Below are 15,627 nucleotides of genomic sequence, written 5' to 3'. Positions count from 1 at the left end.
CCACAATCTTAAGTAACAAATAATTTATTCATCTCTAAGTTAACAACTAATTTTGAAAATCGCGCGGCATTTGCTTTAAAGCGACTATAGAGATAAATGATGAAAAAAATGTTGAAGAGCTAACTTTTGTTTAGTTATAAAAATATTTTTATAGAATACTTTCAGTTCTTAACGGTGAATATATGTAAGTATTCATAAAACGGCATTTTTATTTTTTATAATGTTGTTAGTTTTAGGTTAAAATTAACTTTTAAACGTCAATATAGATAGTGTAAAAGTCGACTTCGCCGTAATTCAGAAACAAAAGTTCGATTGGTCTTCTTAATTTTCTTAATTTATGGATAATGTAAACGCCGATCGTCTGCTTATTTTTTGAACACTTCATAAATTTTAAATCGCATTCAAATCCAATGGTTTCCAAACTTTTGCGCCGCGTTTACAATTTTCCTATTTGTTGGTCTCCTTGGCGGAATGTGAGCATGTCTTCTCGCTTGAATAATTTTTGGGAGATGCACAGAAAGGGAAAATATTTAAAGGAAGAAAAATTGGATCTCATTAAATCCGTCAAAGATGGTTTCAACATGTTTCCTAAAGAATTAGCAAAATTAAAAAACGAAATTGTTCATTTTTGCAGACAGGATGCTGTCTGTGGCACCTACCACAATGATTATGAGATATTGTGGAAGTTCGATAAACCAGAGTCTCTACATGATTGGATTGTTACATGTGACAGTGATCATAATGAGGGTAAAAGTACTGCGGATTTCATAATAAATAAAAACAAGAAAGCCTTTTTCTATGGCAACCTTGATGTTGAAACTCCTAAAGATGGCATCACAAAAAACAGTGGTTACTGCAACATTTCCTCGCCTCATAACATGGTGTCTTTTTATTTCAATATTTGTATTATTCATTTTATTTTATTACTGTACTGTTGTTAATTTAGTAGTCAAATATGATTGAAAAACTCATTTAATTTAATGTTAAATACTATTGAATTGTAATTTGATTTTGGAATAATTTTATGACATTATAATTTTTGGTATTTAAAATTTGTCTATTAGCTTGGAAGATAAACAGTCTTTCATTGTTGTCATGCTACCAAAATTTAATTTTAAAACATTTGAATAAATTTGTTTTCTCTGTAAGTTGTCATTTGGTCGAGTGAAGCCGTACGATTGGAGTGCATACACCCACCTACTTATGAAGGTGAGAGGGGATGGACGCACGTACAACTTGGTCCTCAACATGAACAGGTATTGGGACGTACAATGGAATGATGCTTACTTCTTTCTTCTCTACACAAGGGGTGGCCCTTACTGGCAACTCTCCAAGGTCTGTTTCTCTTCACATTTTCCATTATCACTTTTTTTTATTGTCACTTATGAGAAATTTTTTCTGTAATATGTAACTTAGCTTATTTTTTTGTATCATATCTCAAACTTGTACTCTGATAATGAGCTGTATGATTTTTTTAGGCTGTTTTGTTCTTAAATTTAATTTATTGTTATTATGTGGAATTAAATAAAACGATTAATTATAGTTTAAATATTCTACAGATTCCTCTTTCCAAGTTTTTTTTGAGTTCTAAAGGAAGAGTTCAAGACAAACAGGAGGCAATTCAAAAAGGAGATATTTTAAGGTTTGGCATTACAATAGCAGACAGCTATCCTGGTCCTTTTGGTTTAGAAATTGATTTCATAGGCTTAGTGAATGATACAACTCATAAATCTGAGTTTGATTACGAAATGTACGAAGTTGCACCTTACTTAATGTCATAGCTTTAATTTATGTGGTTTATTAACATTTGTATATCTAATAAAAATTTGTTTTAAAGCTTTTAATTTAAAAAAATAACTTTTTAAAATGTAACTTTTGTGTTCAATTGATTTGATGGCCTAGTGGTTAAGGTCGCCTGGTGCTGTGTAACAGTGCGCGCAGTCACTGGGTTCGAATACGAAAGAAAGATCTCCGCCTATCACGTGTTTCGTGTGTGATGCGTCGTTTAGTACGTATTCATATTCGATGTTTGTGAGTTGTTGATTCCTCTGAACCTAGGAGGAGTGTTATGGACCTTTTTTAACATTTTGTTAATAGACATATGAACTCGAACATAAAAAAACCGGTCAAAAACTGTAAATGTTGTTTTCCATTATCAGAACACTTTTCAAATAGCCTTAAAGTTATTTTCATCCTTCCATCTAACTTTCCATTATAATTCACTTAATTTATATCCATTTAATTCTATCCATGAATGTACCCACCCTTTCATTTAAAAATCTAACAATCAATTTATCATTCTTTTATTCATTCATATGTTCGTTCGTTTGTTCATTTATTTGTGCGATTATTTTTCTTGTACGACTAGTCACATGGTTTCTTCAAAGCGGACATTTTTTTCTAATTCTACTTCCTATTCTGCTTCCTTCTCTAAGTACTTCATCACTTATGATATTCAGAGCGGATCTCAAGACCATCTATTTGTAAAAGCCATTGACGAGCACTGTTGAACATCGCGGAAATGGCTTTTCAGAAATTGATTGTTTGATTGAATGGTTGATTGAATGATTGATTGATTGATTGGCTGAGTGTGACCTGTATTATTTTACCATCAACATCAACGTGAATTTGCATAGTATGGTGGGTAAAAGCAAGTTAAGAAATTCCAATATAGAATTAGACGTAAAAATTATTCAATAAGTGTGACATTCAAAATCATATTTTTAAATCACATTAAGAGCATTGGCAGTAGGAACATCAAGAAGAGCAAAGGACCTAGTACCCACTCTAGTTCCACACCATAACATGTTTCCTAAACTGCCGACCAATCACAATTAAAACTAATTTGTTGGGTTCTGTTTTTTAAAATAAAAAGGTAACATCGAAAAAACATTTCCACAAGTTTCCACATCGAACCAAGTTTATTAAGAAGTATCTCATCCACATTCAAAAGTTGCTCTCATCTAGATAAATAAGAAACGAAAAGTTGATTATCGATAAAAGAAGAAGAGTCAGAGGAAACGTTCAGGAGTGGATTGACAAGCTTGAAAAAGTTTGTTCTTTGACAAAACGGAAAAATTATTGTTTTGCATCCACTTTTTCAAGAACGTTGGATAAAAGTTAAAAACGATATGTTCAAAATAGGCCTATAGTTAGAAACATTATTCCTGTCAAGATTGAACTTTTTCAACAACGGTATGACAATGAGGGAGAACAACAAGTATTTAAGCACAAATTCATGATTTTAAAGAAAGGCAGAAACAGATGAATGAACGTTTCGGAAGCACCTCCAGTAGGCATAAAGTCAAAAAATCAGTATTTGTATAATCATATGTATAATCCGTGGAATTATATAACTCAATTATATAACTCAACTCAATTATATAACTAATAAACTTATATAATTCAATGGTATAATCATATGTATATATTTATTTATTTTAGAATAAATAATATTAATTATAAAAAGCAATAAAACAAAAATATATACAAACTTTTGATGAAACTTCTGTTGATATTTGAATTAGCATTTAAAACATTAATATTTTGTCATTCGTTTCTAGCGTAACTCGTGCGCTGAAAAACTTGTTAGCGCCAATTTTGTAAGAGTTGATTTTATTTTGTTTAAATTAGTTAATTAATTAAAATGAATTTGAAGAGAGAGTTGAGGAAAGTTCACGGCGATGGGGGTACGGGTCATCTTGAAGTCTGTTTTGATGAAAAAGGAAGGTAACAATTTTTTTATAATTTTTTTATTTTATTTGTTTTTTTATATAAATAATAAATTATATTATAAATATAATTATATATAATTCAATTATTAATTTTTTGATTAATTATTTATTTTATCATTATCTCATTTGGTATCTCATCTCAGATCCCAGCCTAATTCCTAATTAATATGATTGAGATTGGTGAGAATGAAAACAAAATGTATAAAAATAAGTAGCAATGTGTTGCATTATTATTATTATTATGCTAATTATAGCTGTTTATTATGGTTATGATTATTACTGTTATCTAATGCCTATTGATTAGGATTAGATTAGTAGATTAATCCAACAGTTTAGTTTACTTACATTTAACACTATATATTAAAATTAACTGAAAGCAAATTCAAATAATAAAACCTAAGAATTAGGAATTGTTAATTACTATTATGGTTGTCAGTAGGCCAGTTTCTGGTTGTTTGTTGTTTGTTTGTATTGTTGAAGCAGAGTAACTTATTTACTACTTAATAGGCAGTAAGTTTAGTTATTTACTTTCCATTAATTAGGAGATTGTAGCTACTGACCTTATAGTGACCATTAAACAACTTTTGTTTCAGAGAAACCTAGGATTGTAATTGTTGACCTTTGACCTTCTTTTAAATAGAAAACTATAAATGTAAGTAAGTACTGTTAAATAATTGATCGTTTAAATAACTGAAGACACATGGCGACGTGTGGATTCGATGGTGAAGTGAAGGTCTTCAATGGTTATGACGATAAGGACCCTTCGTCGTTTCTTATCGGGGAGGTGGTCTATGCTATTGCTGTTAAGGTTCATTTGTTCATTCATTTCTTTGTTGTGTTCGTTTGCTTGTTTTTTCTCTTCATTTATTTATTCACCAATTGTTTAATCACTCGTTTGTTCACCCAATTGTTTGCTCTTTTATTTGTTTTGTCTCTTTGTTCCTTCAATTGTTTGTTCATTTTTTAATTCGCTTGTCGGTGCATTCATTCATCTGCTTCATTGCTGTGCTGTAATGTGATGGCAGACAGTCAAACACCCCTTTGTTAACCTGGAAGTAGCAAAATAACATTGAATATATCAAACGTGTTTGTATATATTCAATGTTATTTTGCTTCTGTGTTACTCTAATGCTGATTTATACACACAGTTTCAATTATATGGAATTTAATGAAACGTACAATGGACCATGCAAATGGTTTCAGTTGAATGGTTTCGTTCAACTATGTCCATTGATATGTTTGTCCACAATGACACTCTTATGAAATATAATATACAATGACCATCTAGTTGCTATACATACAGAATAACAAAAACACAGGGTGGTCGTTTGTATGTGGCTGGCGATGACAACTCCATTCAGTCGTTCATACTGGCCGATTCGTCACTAGATGGCATCTTGCTGAGGTTCACCAGTCACGTCAACCACTTCTGCTTCAATAAGAAGGGGGATAAGTTGCTGGCTGGTGCTAGGTGGGTTGGTTGGTTGGCTGGTTGGTTGACTGGTTGGTTGACCAGTTGATTGGTTGGTTGGTTGACTGAATGGTTGGTTGGTTGGTTGACTGATTGGTTGACTGATTGGTTGACTGATTGGCTGGTTGGTTGACTGATTGGTTGGTTGGTTGACTGATTGGTTGGTTGGTTTACTGATTGGTTGGTTGACTGATTGGTTGGTTGACTGGTTGGTTAGCAGGTTGGTTGATTGGTTGGTTGGTAGGTTAGCAGGTTGGTTAGTTGGTTGGTTGGTAGGTTAGCAGGTTGGTTGATTGGTTGGTTAGTTTGTTGGTAGGTTAGCAGGTTGGTTAATTGGTTAGTTAGTAGTGTAGTGAAGAGGCAAGTACATCTACTGAATGACGACATCCAATGTCTCTTAGTTCCACTAGTCTGACAATTCTGATCAATGGTTAAATTTGCATTTCAATATTTCATCGGTGTAGTCCTGAGTACCTTTTTTACTTTTGAGTCTTTATAGTTTATTTTACATCTTCTCAAGGATTCGATTTTCGACATTGGTTTTTCCATAATGAGTTCATTTCATTTCTTTGCTTAGACAGTTTTAGAGGATATGCTTGTCTTTATGCCGATGACCCCTACCTAGTTAGTTAACCAACATAGCATTCTGTTGCTCTGTGAAACTTTTTTCAAAACGCTTCCTTGAAAATAAGTTCAGCTTTAAAAACTACATGCTGGTACACAAAACATTCATTTTATTTTATTTTTTTTTAATTTATTTGACCAAACAACTTTTTAAGTCACTGGTCATCATTGTAGTTGTTTTCATCTGTCATCATGTTATCGTCATCATTACCATCATCGTCGTCATCATTACCATCATCATCATCCCAGTGACTTCATGTTGAAGATGTTGGATCTGACAACAAAGTCGCAAACAGACTTTAAGGGGCACGAAGCTCCCGTACTCTCCGTGACCATCCATCCATCCGATGATGACGTCATCGTGAGTATGTGTTGACGTCATCCTATAAATTGACGTCTTCCTATCACATTGTATCTATGTTCATCACTACATTGCCTGAATCATCATCATCACAACGTTACGTAACAGTTTCATCACAACATCATCTTGTCATCCTATCACATCACATCATGTTCCATGACATCGTGATAACAAAATGACTACATTACAACATTAAGTCACATCACAATCAGCATGATGACGTTGTTATCGCGTCATCATTACATCAAAAGTAATGACGTCACTTCATCGTTACGTCATCACGTTACATCACCACATTACAACATTATGACGTCACAACATTATGACGTCATGAAGGCCTCCTCCAGCTGTGATGGAACCGTGAAAGTCTGGAAGTCTTCCGAAGGCAAATGTCTGCGCACAATCAAATGTCTCCCAAAGTCAAACAGCTTCGAAACATCAAAAACACTGGCTAGGATCGCCTTCACTGATGACGCTAAGGTTGGGGTTGTCATGGTAGGGTAAAAGTTGAGGTGATATTTCTCAGAGGTGGGTAAACCCACGCTTCACCAAGCTTCCTGGCTGTTTTGAGTTTTGATTGAATGGAGTCGTTTGCCAATTCAATAAAATAATTTTCTGTGACATATTTATCCTGTGGGGTATTATTCCTGCAGTACTTGCTGGTACCTGGCGTTGACAAGATCCTTGCATACAGTGCTAAGGAGTGGACCATTGCATTTGAGTTGAAGGCTGACGTTGAGAACAACCAGGTCAGTTCATGGTCACTGGTCAGTGTGGGATGGTTTTGGCCTTTGGTCAGTGTGTGGTCAGTTTTAAGTGGTCACTGGTCAGTGTGGGATGGTTTTGGCCTTTGGTCAGTGTGTGGTCAGTTTCAAGTGGTCACTGGTCAGTGTGGGGTGGTTTTGGTCACTGATCAGTGTGTGGTCAGTGGCAAGTGGTCATTTTTGGGTGTGTGTTGAGTGGCGAGTGGTCGCTGGTTGGTATGTGGTTAGTGGCAAGTGGTCATTGTTGGATGTGTGGTCAGTGGCAAGTGGTCACTGGTTGGTGTGTGGTCAGTGGCAACTGGTCACTGGTTAGTGCGGATTTTTGTTGTCACTGGCCAGTGTGGGATGTTGTCTGTTGTTGTGGGTCGTATCCAAACTAATTAATAATCTTTATAATTTATATTCATTTGTTACTATTATTATCATTGTTGTTGTTTGATTATTGTTACTATTCAGTCGTTCTCAACATTGAGCTTATCAGCAGATGGACGCTACGTTGCATCATCACGAGGGCAGGAAGGAGTGTCTGTGTGGGATGTGAGGGAGAAGAAGATGGTCAAGAGGTTGTGGCCGTGATGATGATGATGGTGGTGGTGGGGGTTGTGGTGGTGCTGGTGATGACACCGATGATGAGGATGGAGTGATGATGATAGTGATGTTCTGATGGTGAGGATGATGGCGGTATCCAGATGATCAAATGGATGTCACCATTATTATCACCATTTCAACTACTGAACCATTATGCAATTATGTATAAATTACCACTTATATGAATTCGTGTACAATGATGACTTTTTTGATGACACCAGAGGGGGTGAGGGTGGGAAACAGGTTGTGACGAGCGTATGCTGGCACCCGACCAATCACGAGGTCGCATTCTGCAATAACCAGGGCTACATGGGCCTGTTGAGGAACCCTGTTGAAGTTACTGAGGGCAGCGTCATTCAAGATGGCGGGAGAAGTGCTGGGGGCACAAGTGCCAGCCATGCTGGTAGGCAGGTTGGGGATTTTTTCTTGTGATTTTTATTGAAAGTGTGCGCTTGTTGTTGCAGGCTGTTGTTTAAATTGACTCCGTAATTTTTTATTTCAAATTCTCTCTGCAATCTTTCTCTCTGTAGGGATTATTTATCATTCATTTATTTCAATTCAACACCCAGACAGTCGGCGATTTATTTGGAGACGATGACGATGATGCCGACCTGCTCGTTGCCGTTGCAAATGATGCTGACGATGATGATGCTGATGATCATCATCATCGTCAGAACAACATGGGTGATGATGACGATAAAAAACACGATGACGGTGTGGATGATGATGATGATGCTGGAGACGGGGGTATTCCTGGCGTTGATACAGATGGTGAAGAGGAAGAAGAAGATGATGCTGATGAGGAGGGAGGAGTGAAGAAGAGGAAGAGGATGACCAACATTCTGGTGGACGAAGAAGCGTCCAATAGAGGTCACCTAACCATCGCATTCACCTTCGTAATCATCGTCGGTCTTCATCACATTTAGTTGAAGCAGCGACTGACTGCAACATCGCATTTTTATTTTGTCCTCATTTCATTTATTTCAAAACTAACTCTGACCAGAAGCTTTTTGTGTGGTCGGAGAAAAATCGCAAAAGAAAAACATTTTCGAAAGTTGTATCCATCATCATCACTTATCATCATCATCACATTTGGCAGCAACAACAACATCACATCATCATCACATTTTATAGCAACTACAACAACAACATCACATGTCCATCACATTTAGTTACAACAACAACATCACATCATCATCACATTTTATAGCAACTACAACAACAACATCACATGTCCATCACATTTAGTTACAACAACAACATCACATCATCATCACATTTTATAGCAACTACAACAACAACATCACATGTCCATCACATTTAGTTACAACAACAACATCACATCATCATCACATTTTATAGCAACTACAACAACAACTTCACATGTCCATCACATTTAGTTACAACAACAACATCACATCATCATCACATTTAGTAACAACAACAACAACAACATCGCCACATCACCTCATCATCAACGTCATCATCATCCACAGCAAGCAAACACTGCACCAACTACAGATTGGCCAGAAAGTTTGACAGACCTGCCGATAAGCAGCACTGAGATTTCGACGCAGCAGGTTGGCGGGGATGGCAGCAGTAGCAGGAAGTCATGGCAGCCCGTTGACATGCAGAAGCCATTCATACCAACTTCCTGTCCTAAGGGACTGGTGTCTCGCTTTATGGTTTGTTGGAGTTTGTTGTTGTTGTGTTGCAGTTTGTTGTTGTTGATGTGTTGTTGCAGTTTGTTGTTCTCGTTGTTGCAGTTTGTTGTTGTTGTCGGTCGTTGTTGCAGTTTGTTGTTGTTGTTGTTGTTGCTGTTGTGTTGCAGTTTGTTGTTGTTGTGTTGCAGTTTGTTGTTGTTGTGTTGCAGTTTGTTGTTGTTGTCGGTCGTTGTTGTTGTTGTTGCAGTTTGTTGTTGCGTTGTGTTGCTGGTTGCTCTGGTTTTTTGTTATATTTTTGCGTTAATGTACTTTATTATTTTATTAATTAATGTAATTAATTAATAAAGTGCTAATTTAAAAAAATTCTGAAGTACCATACATACAGAAGTACCACCACACCAACAAGACGACCACTATCAACATACCACCAACCATCGTCCACCACTATCAACCACCACCATCGTCCACCACTATCAACAACCACACCATCGACCACTACCATCATCGACCACCACCATCGTCGAGCATCACACCAACAAGATGACCACCACCATCGACCACCACACCAACCACCACAGGTCTGGAACGAGATAGGTCGAGTGCAGCAGTACACGAACTTTGAAGACGAGAGTGGCGAACGGACGATCAACGCCGAGTTCCACGACTCATCCATCCACCACACCATTCACATCGACAACTCGACACACAACTTCAACATGGCAGCCCTCAATGAGGAGGCTCTTCTGCTTGCTTCTGAAGCCCAGGAAGCCACTGCAAGGTAAGATGAGGATGATGATGATGATTTGCTGGTGGTGAAGTTGGTGAGGTAGTACTTAGGTGAGGTAGGAATAAGCCAAACTGCATTGACATCATATCGTTATTACATCACGCCACAACATCACATCATCGTGACATCACATCATCGTGACATCACATCATCGTGACATCGCATCATCGTGGCATCACATCATCGTGACATCGCATCATCGTGGCATCACATCATCGTGACATCGCATCATCGTGACATCACATCATCGTGACATCACATCATCGTGACATCACATCATCGTGACATCACATCATCGTGACATCACATCATCGTGACATCACATCATCGTGACATCACATCATCGTGACATCACATCACACCAGCCAGTTGTTATGCATGCACTTTTCAACATGGGACACAAACAAGGAGTGGTCAATGGCAATGCCTGATGGCGAAAGCATCGTAGGGATGTGCCTGGGGGAAAGGTGGCTGGCCGTGGCTACGAACGTGAGGTTGGTGAGGGTATACTCGGTCGGGGGAGTCCAGAAGGAGGTCTTCAGCCTGACCGGACCCCTGGTCACCATGGTTGGGTGTTTGGATCTCCTGGCTGTCATCTACCATGAGGCTATGGGTTGGTTCTCGTTTCCATGTTGTTGGTGTGTTGTGACGCTTTGTTGCTGTGTTTTTGTTGATGTGTCATGTGGTGATGTTATTGTTGTTGTTGTGTAATTTTGATGTAATTTGTTGTTGCTGTGTAATTTTGATGCCAATTGTTTTTGTTGTGTAATGTTGATGTAATCTGTTGTTGTTATGTAATGGTGATGTCATTTCTTGTTGTTGTTGTTATGTAATAATGATGCCATTTGTTGTTGTGTAATGTTGATGTAATTTGTTGTTGTTGTGTAATGTTGATGTAATTTGTTGTTGTTGTGTAATGTTGATGTCATTTGTTGTTGTTGTTATGTAATATTGATGTCGTGCGACGTTGATGTTATCTCGTCCCATATTATGCGATTGCCTGTAACCTGGTGCTCTGCAGCCAACCACCCACATACCCAGGCATACCGGGCGACCAGTGCATGTCCTTCATGCTGCTCTCAACCAGCAAGATGAGGTTGTTGGCCAGTGGCAGACTGCCATTGACCAGCAAGTCCACAGTGGCTTGGGCTGGGTTGGTCGTTCAACTNGTTTTATTTTATTTTTTTCATAACTCATTGATTTTTATTTCTTTTAACAATTCATTTGTTTTTTAATTAATTAATTAATTCATTAGTTCATTCATTCATTCATTTATTAAATAATTAAATAATTCATTAATCTCCACCATCTTTGAAGATTTTCAAATGAAGGTTCTCTGTTCACGTGCGACTCAGCGGGCGTCGTGCGCATGTTCAACTCCGCTTGTTCTTCTAATCTGTGGAGGCCTGTAGCTAACCTGAAGGATCAGGTTGGTTGGTTGGTTGGCTGGTTGGTTGGCTGGTTCGCTGGTTGGTTGATTGGTTAATTGGTCAGTTGGTTGGATAGATGGATAGTTGGTTGGCTGGTTGATTGGTCAGTTTGTTGGATAGTTGATTGGTCAGTTGGTTGGATAGATGGATAGTTGGTTGGCTGGTTGATTGGTCAGTTTGTTGGATAGATGGATAGTTGGTTGGCTGGTTAATTGGCTGGATGGATAGATGGTTGATTGATTGGTCAGTTGGTTGGATGGTTGATTGGTCAGTTGGTTGGATAGATGAATAGTTGGTTGGCTGGTTAATTGGCTGGATGGATAGATGGTTGATTGATTGGTCGGTTGGTTGGATGGTTGATTGGTCAGTTGGATGGTAGTTGGTTGGCTGGTTGATTGAATGGATGGTTGGCTGGTTGATCAATTAGTTCGAACCTGGCATTTTTACAAACTTAAGTGTAAGGGTCATTCAGACAGCTACTGGGTGGTGGGCATTCGCGAGAATCCTCAACAGATCAGGTTGGTAGTATGTGTGTGTGTGTGTTTGTATGTGTGTGTGTGTGTGTTTGTATATGTTTGTGTGCGTATTTGTTTGTGTGTGGGGTGTGTGTGTGTTTGTTTTTATGTGTATGTGTGGTGTGTGTGTATGTGTGTGTGTTTGTATGTGTGTGTGTATATGTTTGTGTGGTGTGGTGTTTGTGTGTGTATGTGTGTGTTTATATGCTGGTCATTTTGAAAGTATGCATTATAGTCTGGATGCATCATCATCATCGCATGACCACCTAACTGCAGGGCCATCTTCTGCAAGGGCTCCAAGTACCCATCCACCCTGCCACTGCCCATCGTTCAGATACTTCCATTCAAGCTGCCCTACTGCGAGATGAACACTGACAAGTCTATATTGGAGGTCGGTTGGTTGGTCGGTTAGTTGATTGGTTGGTCGGTTGGTTGGTCGGTTGGTTGGTTGGCTGGTCGGTTGGTTGGTTGTTTGATTGGTTGTTTGATTGGTCGGTTGGTTGGTTGGTCAGTTGGTGATTAATAAATAGCTTTTTAGATGTTGAATGGCAATGCCAAAGATTGATTGGACAGTTTGAAAGTTGGCTGATTGTGATGCTGAATGATCAATTTAACTTTCTGTAACTGGTCAGCTTCTTATGTGTTCGTCTCGATGCCATGTTATTCAAACTTGTTCAGTTTTCCCATTAACCTCTTAGCCATCAAATGATTTCAGAATTTATTCTCAGGTGCAGGGCTCGACATGAAACTTTCTGTTTGCAGAAAAAAAAACATCAAATACACGAACTCCGCTATTGGTTCTTAACAAATATTTCATTCCCCCCCCCCCAGGAGCAATATTGGCGCACACGACTTCTGTCCAATCATTTCAAGTTTTGGAAAGTTCAAGGTTACCACTTCGACCAATCAGAAGAGAGTAGGATGGGAACGCTAATGAAGGAGCTTCTGATGAAACTGTTTGCTGTTCGTTTTGCTCTTCACTCATTCATTCATTCATATATTCGTTTTGTTTTTAATTCATTGATTTATAAAATTCTTCATTCATTCCTCATTCACTCGTTCATTCACTCGTTCACATCGACACTTCGTTCGCTCTTCATCAGTTCTTCATTCATTCTTGATATTTTTGTTTTATGTTTGATGAACAATCAATTGGTTTCAAGCGTTGATATAATTCCCACCACCACCCACACACCACCACCTACACACCACCACCACCACCCACACATCAGCTGTCCTGCAGGTCGAACAAGGAGGTTCGTGCAGTTGAACTCGGGGAGATGATGCCCGATGTCAAGACGCTGCAACTGGCTATCAGGTGGTGACCTTGATGATGGTATCGATGATGGTGATGACGACGACGTTGTGATGGTGATGATGACGATGATTATGATGAACAGGATGAATGTTATGTGATGATGACGATGACTGAATGTTGGTCCTCTCATGTGTTAGGAAGTGGTGGTGAGGTGTGGTGTGGTGGGGTGTGGTGGTGTTTGTGTTAGGAATGATGACTTGGAGGATGTATTGCAAATGATTGGGATGGTAAGATGATAGCGACGAAGATGATGGTTTCCATCATGAAGATGAAGGTGGTGGTGATGACTGGGCTGAGAATGAATGAAAGACTAACCCTCCATCTATCTCCCCACGCGCCCAGGTACGCCTCTCAGAAAGGTGAAACGATGATAGTTCACAAGTTGAATGACCTCGCCAGGTCAAAGGTCGAAAAGGATAACGAAGATGACGATGAGGACGAAAAGGTTGTAACTGCCAATAACAACAACAACAATGACGATGATGACGACGATGACGCCATGAAGATGAAGATGATGAGGATAATGAGCAAAAGAATGAAGGAGCAGCGTGTCAGCTGTGAGGAGAAACCCCTGGCTCTCAAACCTGCAAAAATTCTGTTCGGTTTTTTTTCATTATTTTTTCTCATAAACGGTAAATTGTTTTGTTGTCAGTTAAAAATAGAAATATTTATAGAATTAAAAGTATAGACTATGCAAGTGTGAGTATTTTAAAATCTCTTTCAAGTTTGATACAAGTCTGTTAAAAATTTGAAATTCTCTTCAATCAGATCTTCCAGAATTTTTTCCTCCGACTCATCTTTGAAAAGCAACAGACTGAATAGTTCGAGTGAAAACCATACACAGAAATTTTCATTCAATCGAAGTATTTCAACGCCACTGACTGCTTCTGAAGCGACGACAACCCAGCCACCAGCAGCAACAACCCAGCCACCAGCAGCAACAACCCAACCACCAGCATCATCTGCAGGCTCCAAGTTTAAGCCATCCAACGAGAAAGATCTCACTGAGGTGGATGACGATGAAGTTGATCAAGGACTTGATGAAGATGATGCCGACGACGATAATCAGATAGAGAAGAATGACAGTGGTGATGACGAAGATGAATATGATGATGGCGGGGCTGTAGAAAATAGCGATAGTGAGAAAGAGCAAGGTTTCGTCTTGTCTTCATTTCTAGTTCTTCATCAATTTTTTATTTAAATTTTCCCTGTCTGTGTTTGACTATCTTAGTTGTTGAGACCTGCAACTCTCATGACTCTACCGGCATGACGCTATCTGTTCATTCGTAATGTAGTTGAAACTTCGAGTTTCTGAATAATAAAATAAAGTGATTTCTCGTTTATGCTGTGCCTCATGCCTTCGGTCAGATCATTCGACTTCTCAGACATAACTTCTAGTAATTGTATTTCTTACTAAACAGTTGATGCATTCAAGAAGCCGGGAACCATCGCTGGCAAGAAGAGGAACAAACTCAGCAAAAAAACTTCTTTGTCCGATTCCATGACTTTTAAGGAAATAAAGAATCCCTTCAAGGTTATTGGAATGGTTGGGTGGTTTCACGCTTGTTGTGTGAATCTTTTGACATTCGTGTTTAAAGTTATACAGTTTTAGTGATTGTGTACTGTTTGCTTTGCCTGGAACTGTCTGACCTGAAATAAACTGTTTCACTTTATATTCCGTACATGCTCTGCCTACCTCTGAGGACTATTCTAAGAATGGATAATAATAATAATAATTGGTTATCATTAGTTTTATTTCATCATTTTTTTATAATCACGAAAATCACGATTATCACCCAAGACTTTATCTCTGGAGTTATATACGTCATCGCCACGTCGTCATCATGACGTCATCGTCACGTCATGGTCATCGGTATGCTGATCATCACAATATTATCACCCCTAGTACCAACTTCGCAGCATCATCCTATCATTTCATTGATGTCATCCCACATTCCACAAACACCAACCACCACCTCTGCCAGGTTGCATCGAACGACATCGGAAGTACCACCAACAACAAACCGCCACAGACACAACCACGAGGTTCCAGCATTTTTGACAACATGGAAAAACCCAAATCATCGAGAGTTTCAGCGAAACTGAGCTCTGGGAATTCCGAGGATCGAAAAGAAAATAATGCAAAGAACGACTCATCCACATCTCTCAAGAAGCGGAAAAGAAATGAAAACAGTTCACCAGATCACGTGACGTCTGTGGGAGGGGCTAAGAAGTTAAAGGAGGTCAACAAATCTTCGACAAATCAGAAACTGTCGAGTTTCTTTTTTAATAAAAACGAATCGCAATGATAAATCGAGAGGGTGTTTCAATTAATAAAAACGGCCTGTAAATAATTTATACACATCTGCAC

General features: G+C 38.4%; 2 protein-coding genes across 2 annotated transcripts; both read left to right on the top strand.

Annotated features, from left to right (window-relative positions):
- Positions 1-479: 479 nt before the first annotated feature.
- On the top strand, positions 480-1,781 carry HELRODRAFT_177986 (hypothetical protein; the record flags this gene model as incomplete). The annotated part of the gene is made up of 3 exons (XM_009026131.1): positions 480-881; positions 1,150-1,335; positions 1,560-1,781. The coding sequence occupies 3 exons, from the start codon at positions 480-482 to the stop codon at positions 1,779-1,781; spliced, it is 810 nt and encodes a 269-aa protein (XP_009024379.1).
- A 1,865-nt stretch (positions 1,782-3,646) lies between these two features.
- On the top strand, positions 3,647-15,565 carry HELRODRAFT_193239 (hypothetical protein; the record flags this gene model as incomplete). The annotated part of the gene is made up of 20 exons (XM_009026130.1): positions 3,647-3,729; positions 4,431-4,542; positions 5,054-5,187; positions 6,079-6,190; positions 6,527-6,670; positions 6,844-7,113; positions 7,411-7,517; positions 7,764-7,953; positions 8,112-8,447; positions 9,039-9,227; positions 9,785-9,984; positions 10,359-10,606; positions 11,035-11,146; positions 12,215-12,329; positions 12,770-12,901; positions 13,171-13,256; positions 13,599-13,888; positions 14,213-14,410; positions 14,678-14,790; positions 15,242-15,565. The coding sequence occupies 20 exons, from the start codon at positions 3,647-3,649 to the stop codon at positions 15,563-15,565; spliced, it is 3,495 nt and encodes a 1,164-aa protein (XP_009024378.1).
- Positions 15,566-15,627: the final 62 nt, after the last annotated feature.

Source organism: Helobdella robusta (genome assembly GCF_000326865.2).
Source record: "Helobdella robusta unplaced genomic scaffold HELROscaffold_45, whole genome shotgun sequence".
In the NCBI taxonomy this organism is placed as follows: Eukaryota; Metazoa; Annelida; class Clitellata; order Rhynchobdellida; family Glossiphoniidae; genus Helobdella; species Helobdella robusta.
Note: the sequence above shows the minus strand (reverse complement) of the source record. Positions and strands in the feature narration are given on the sequence as shown.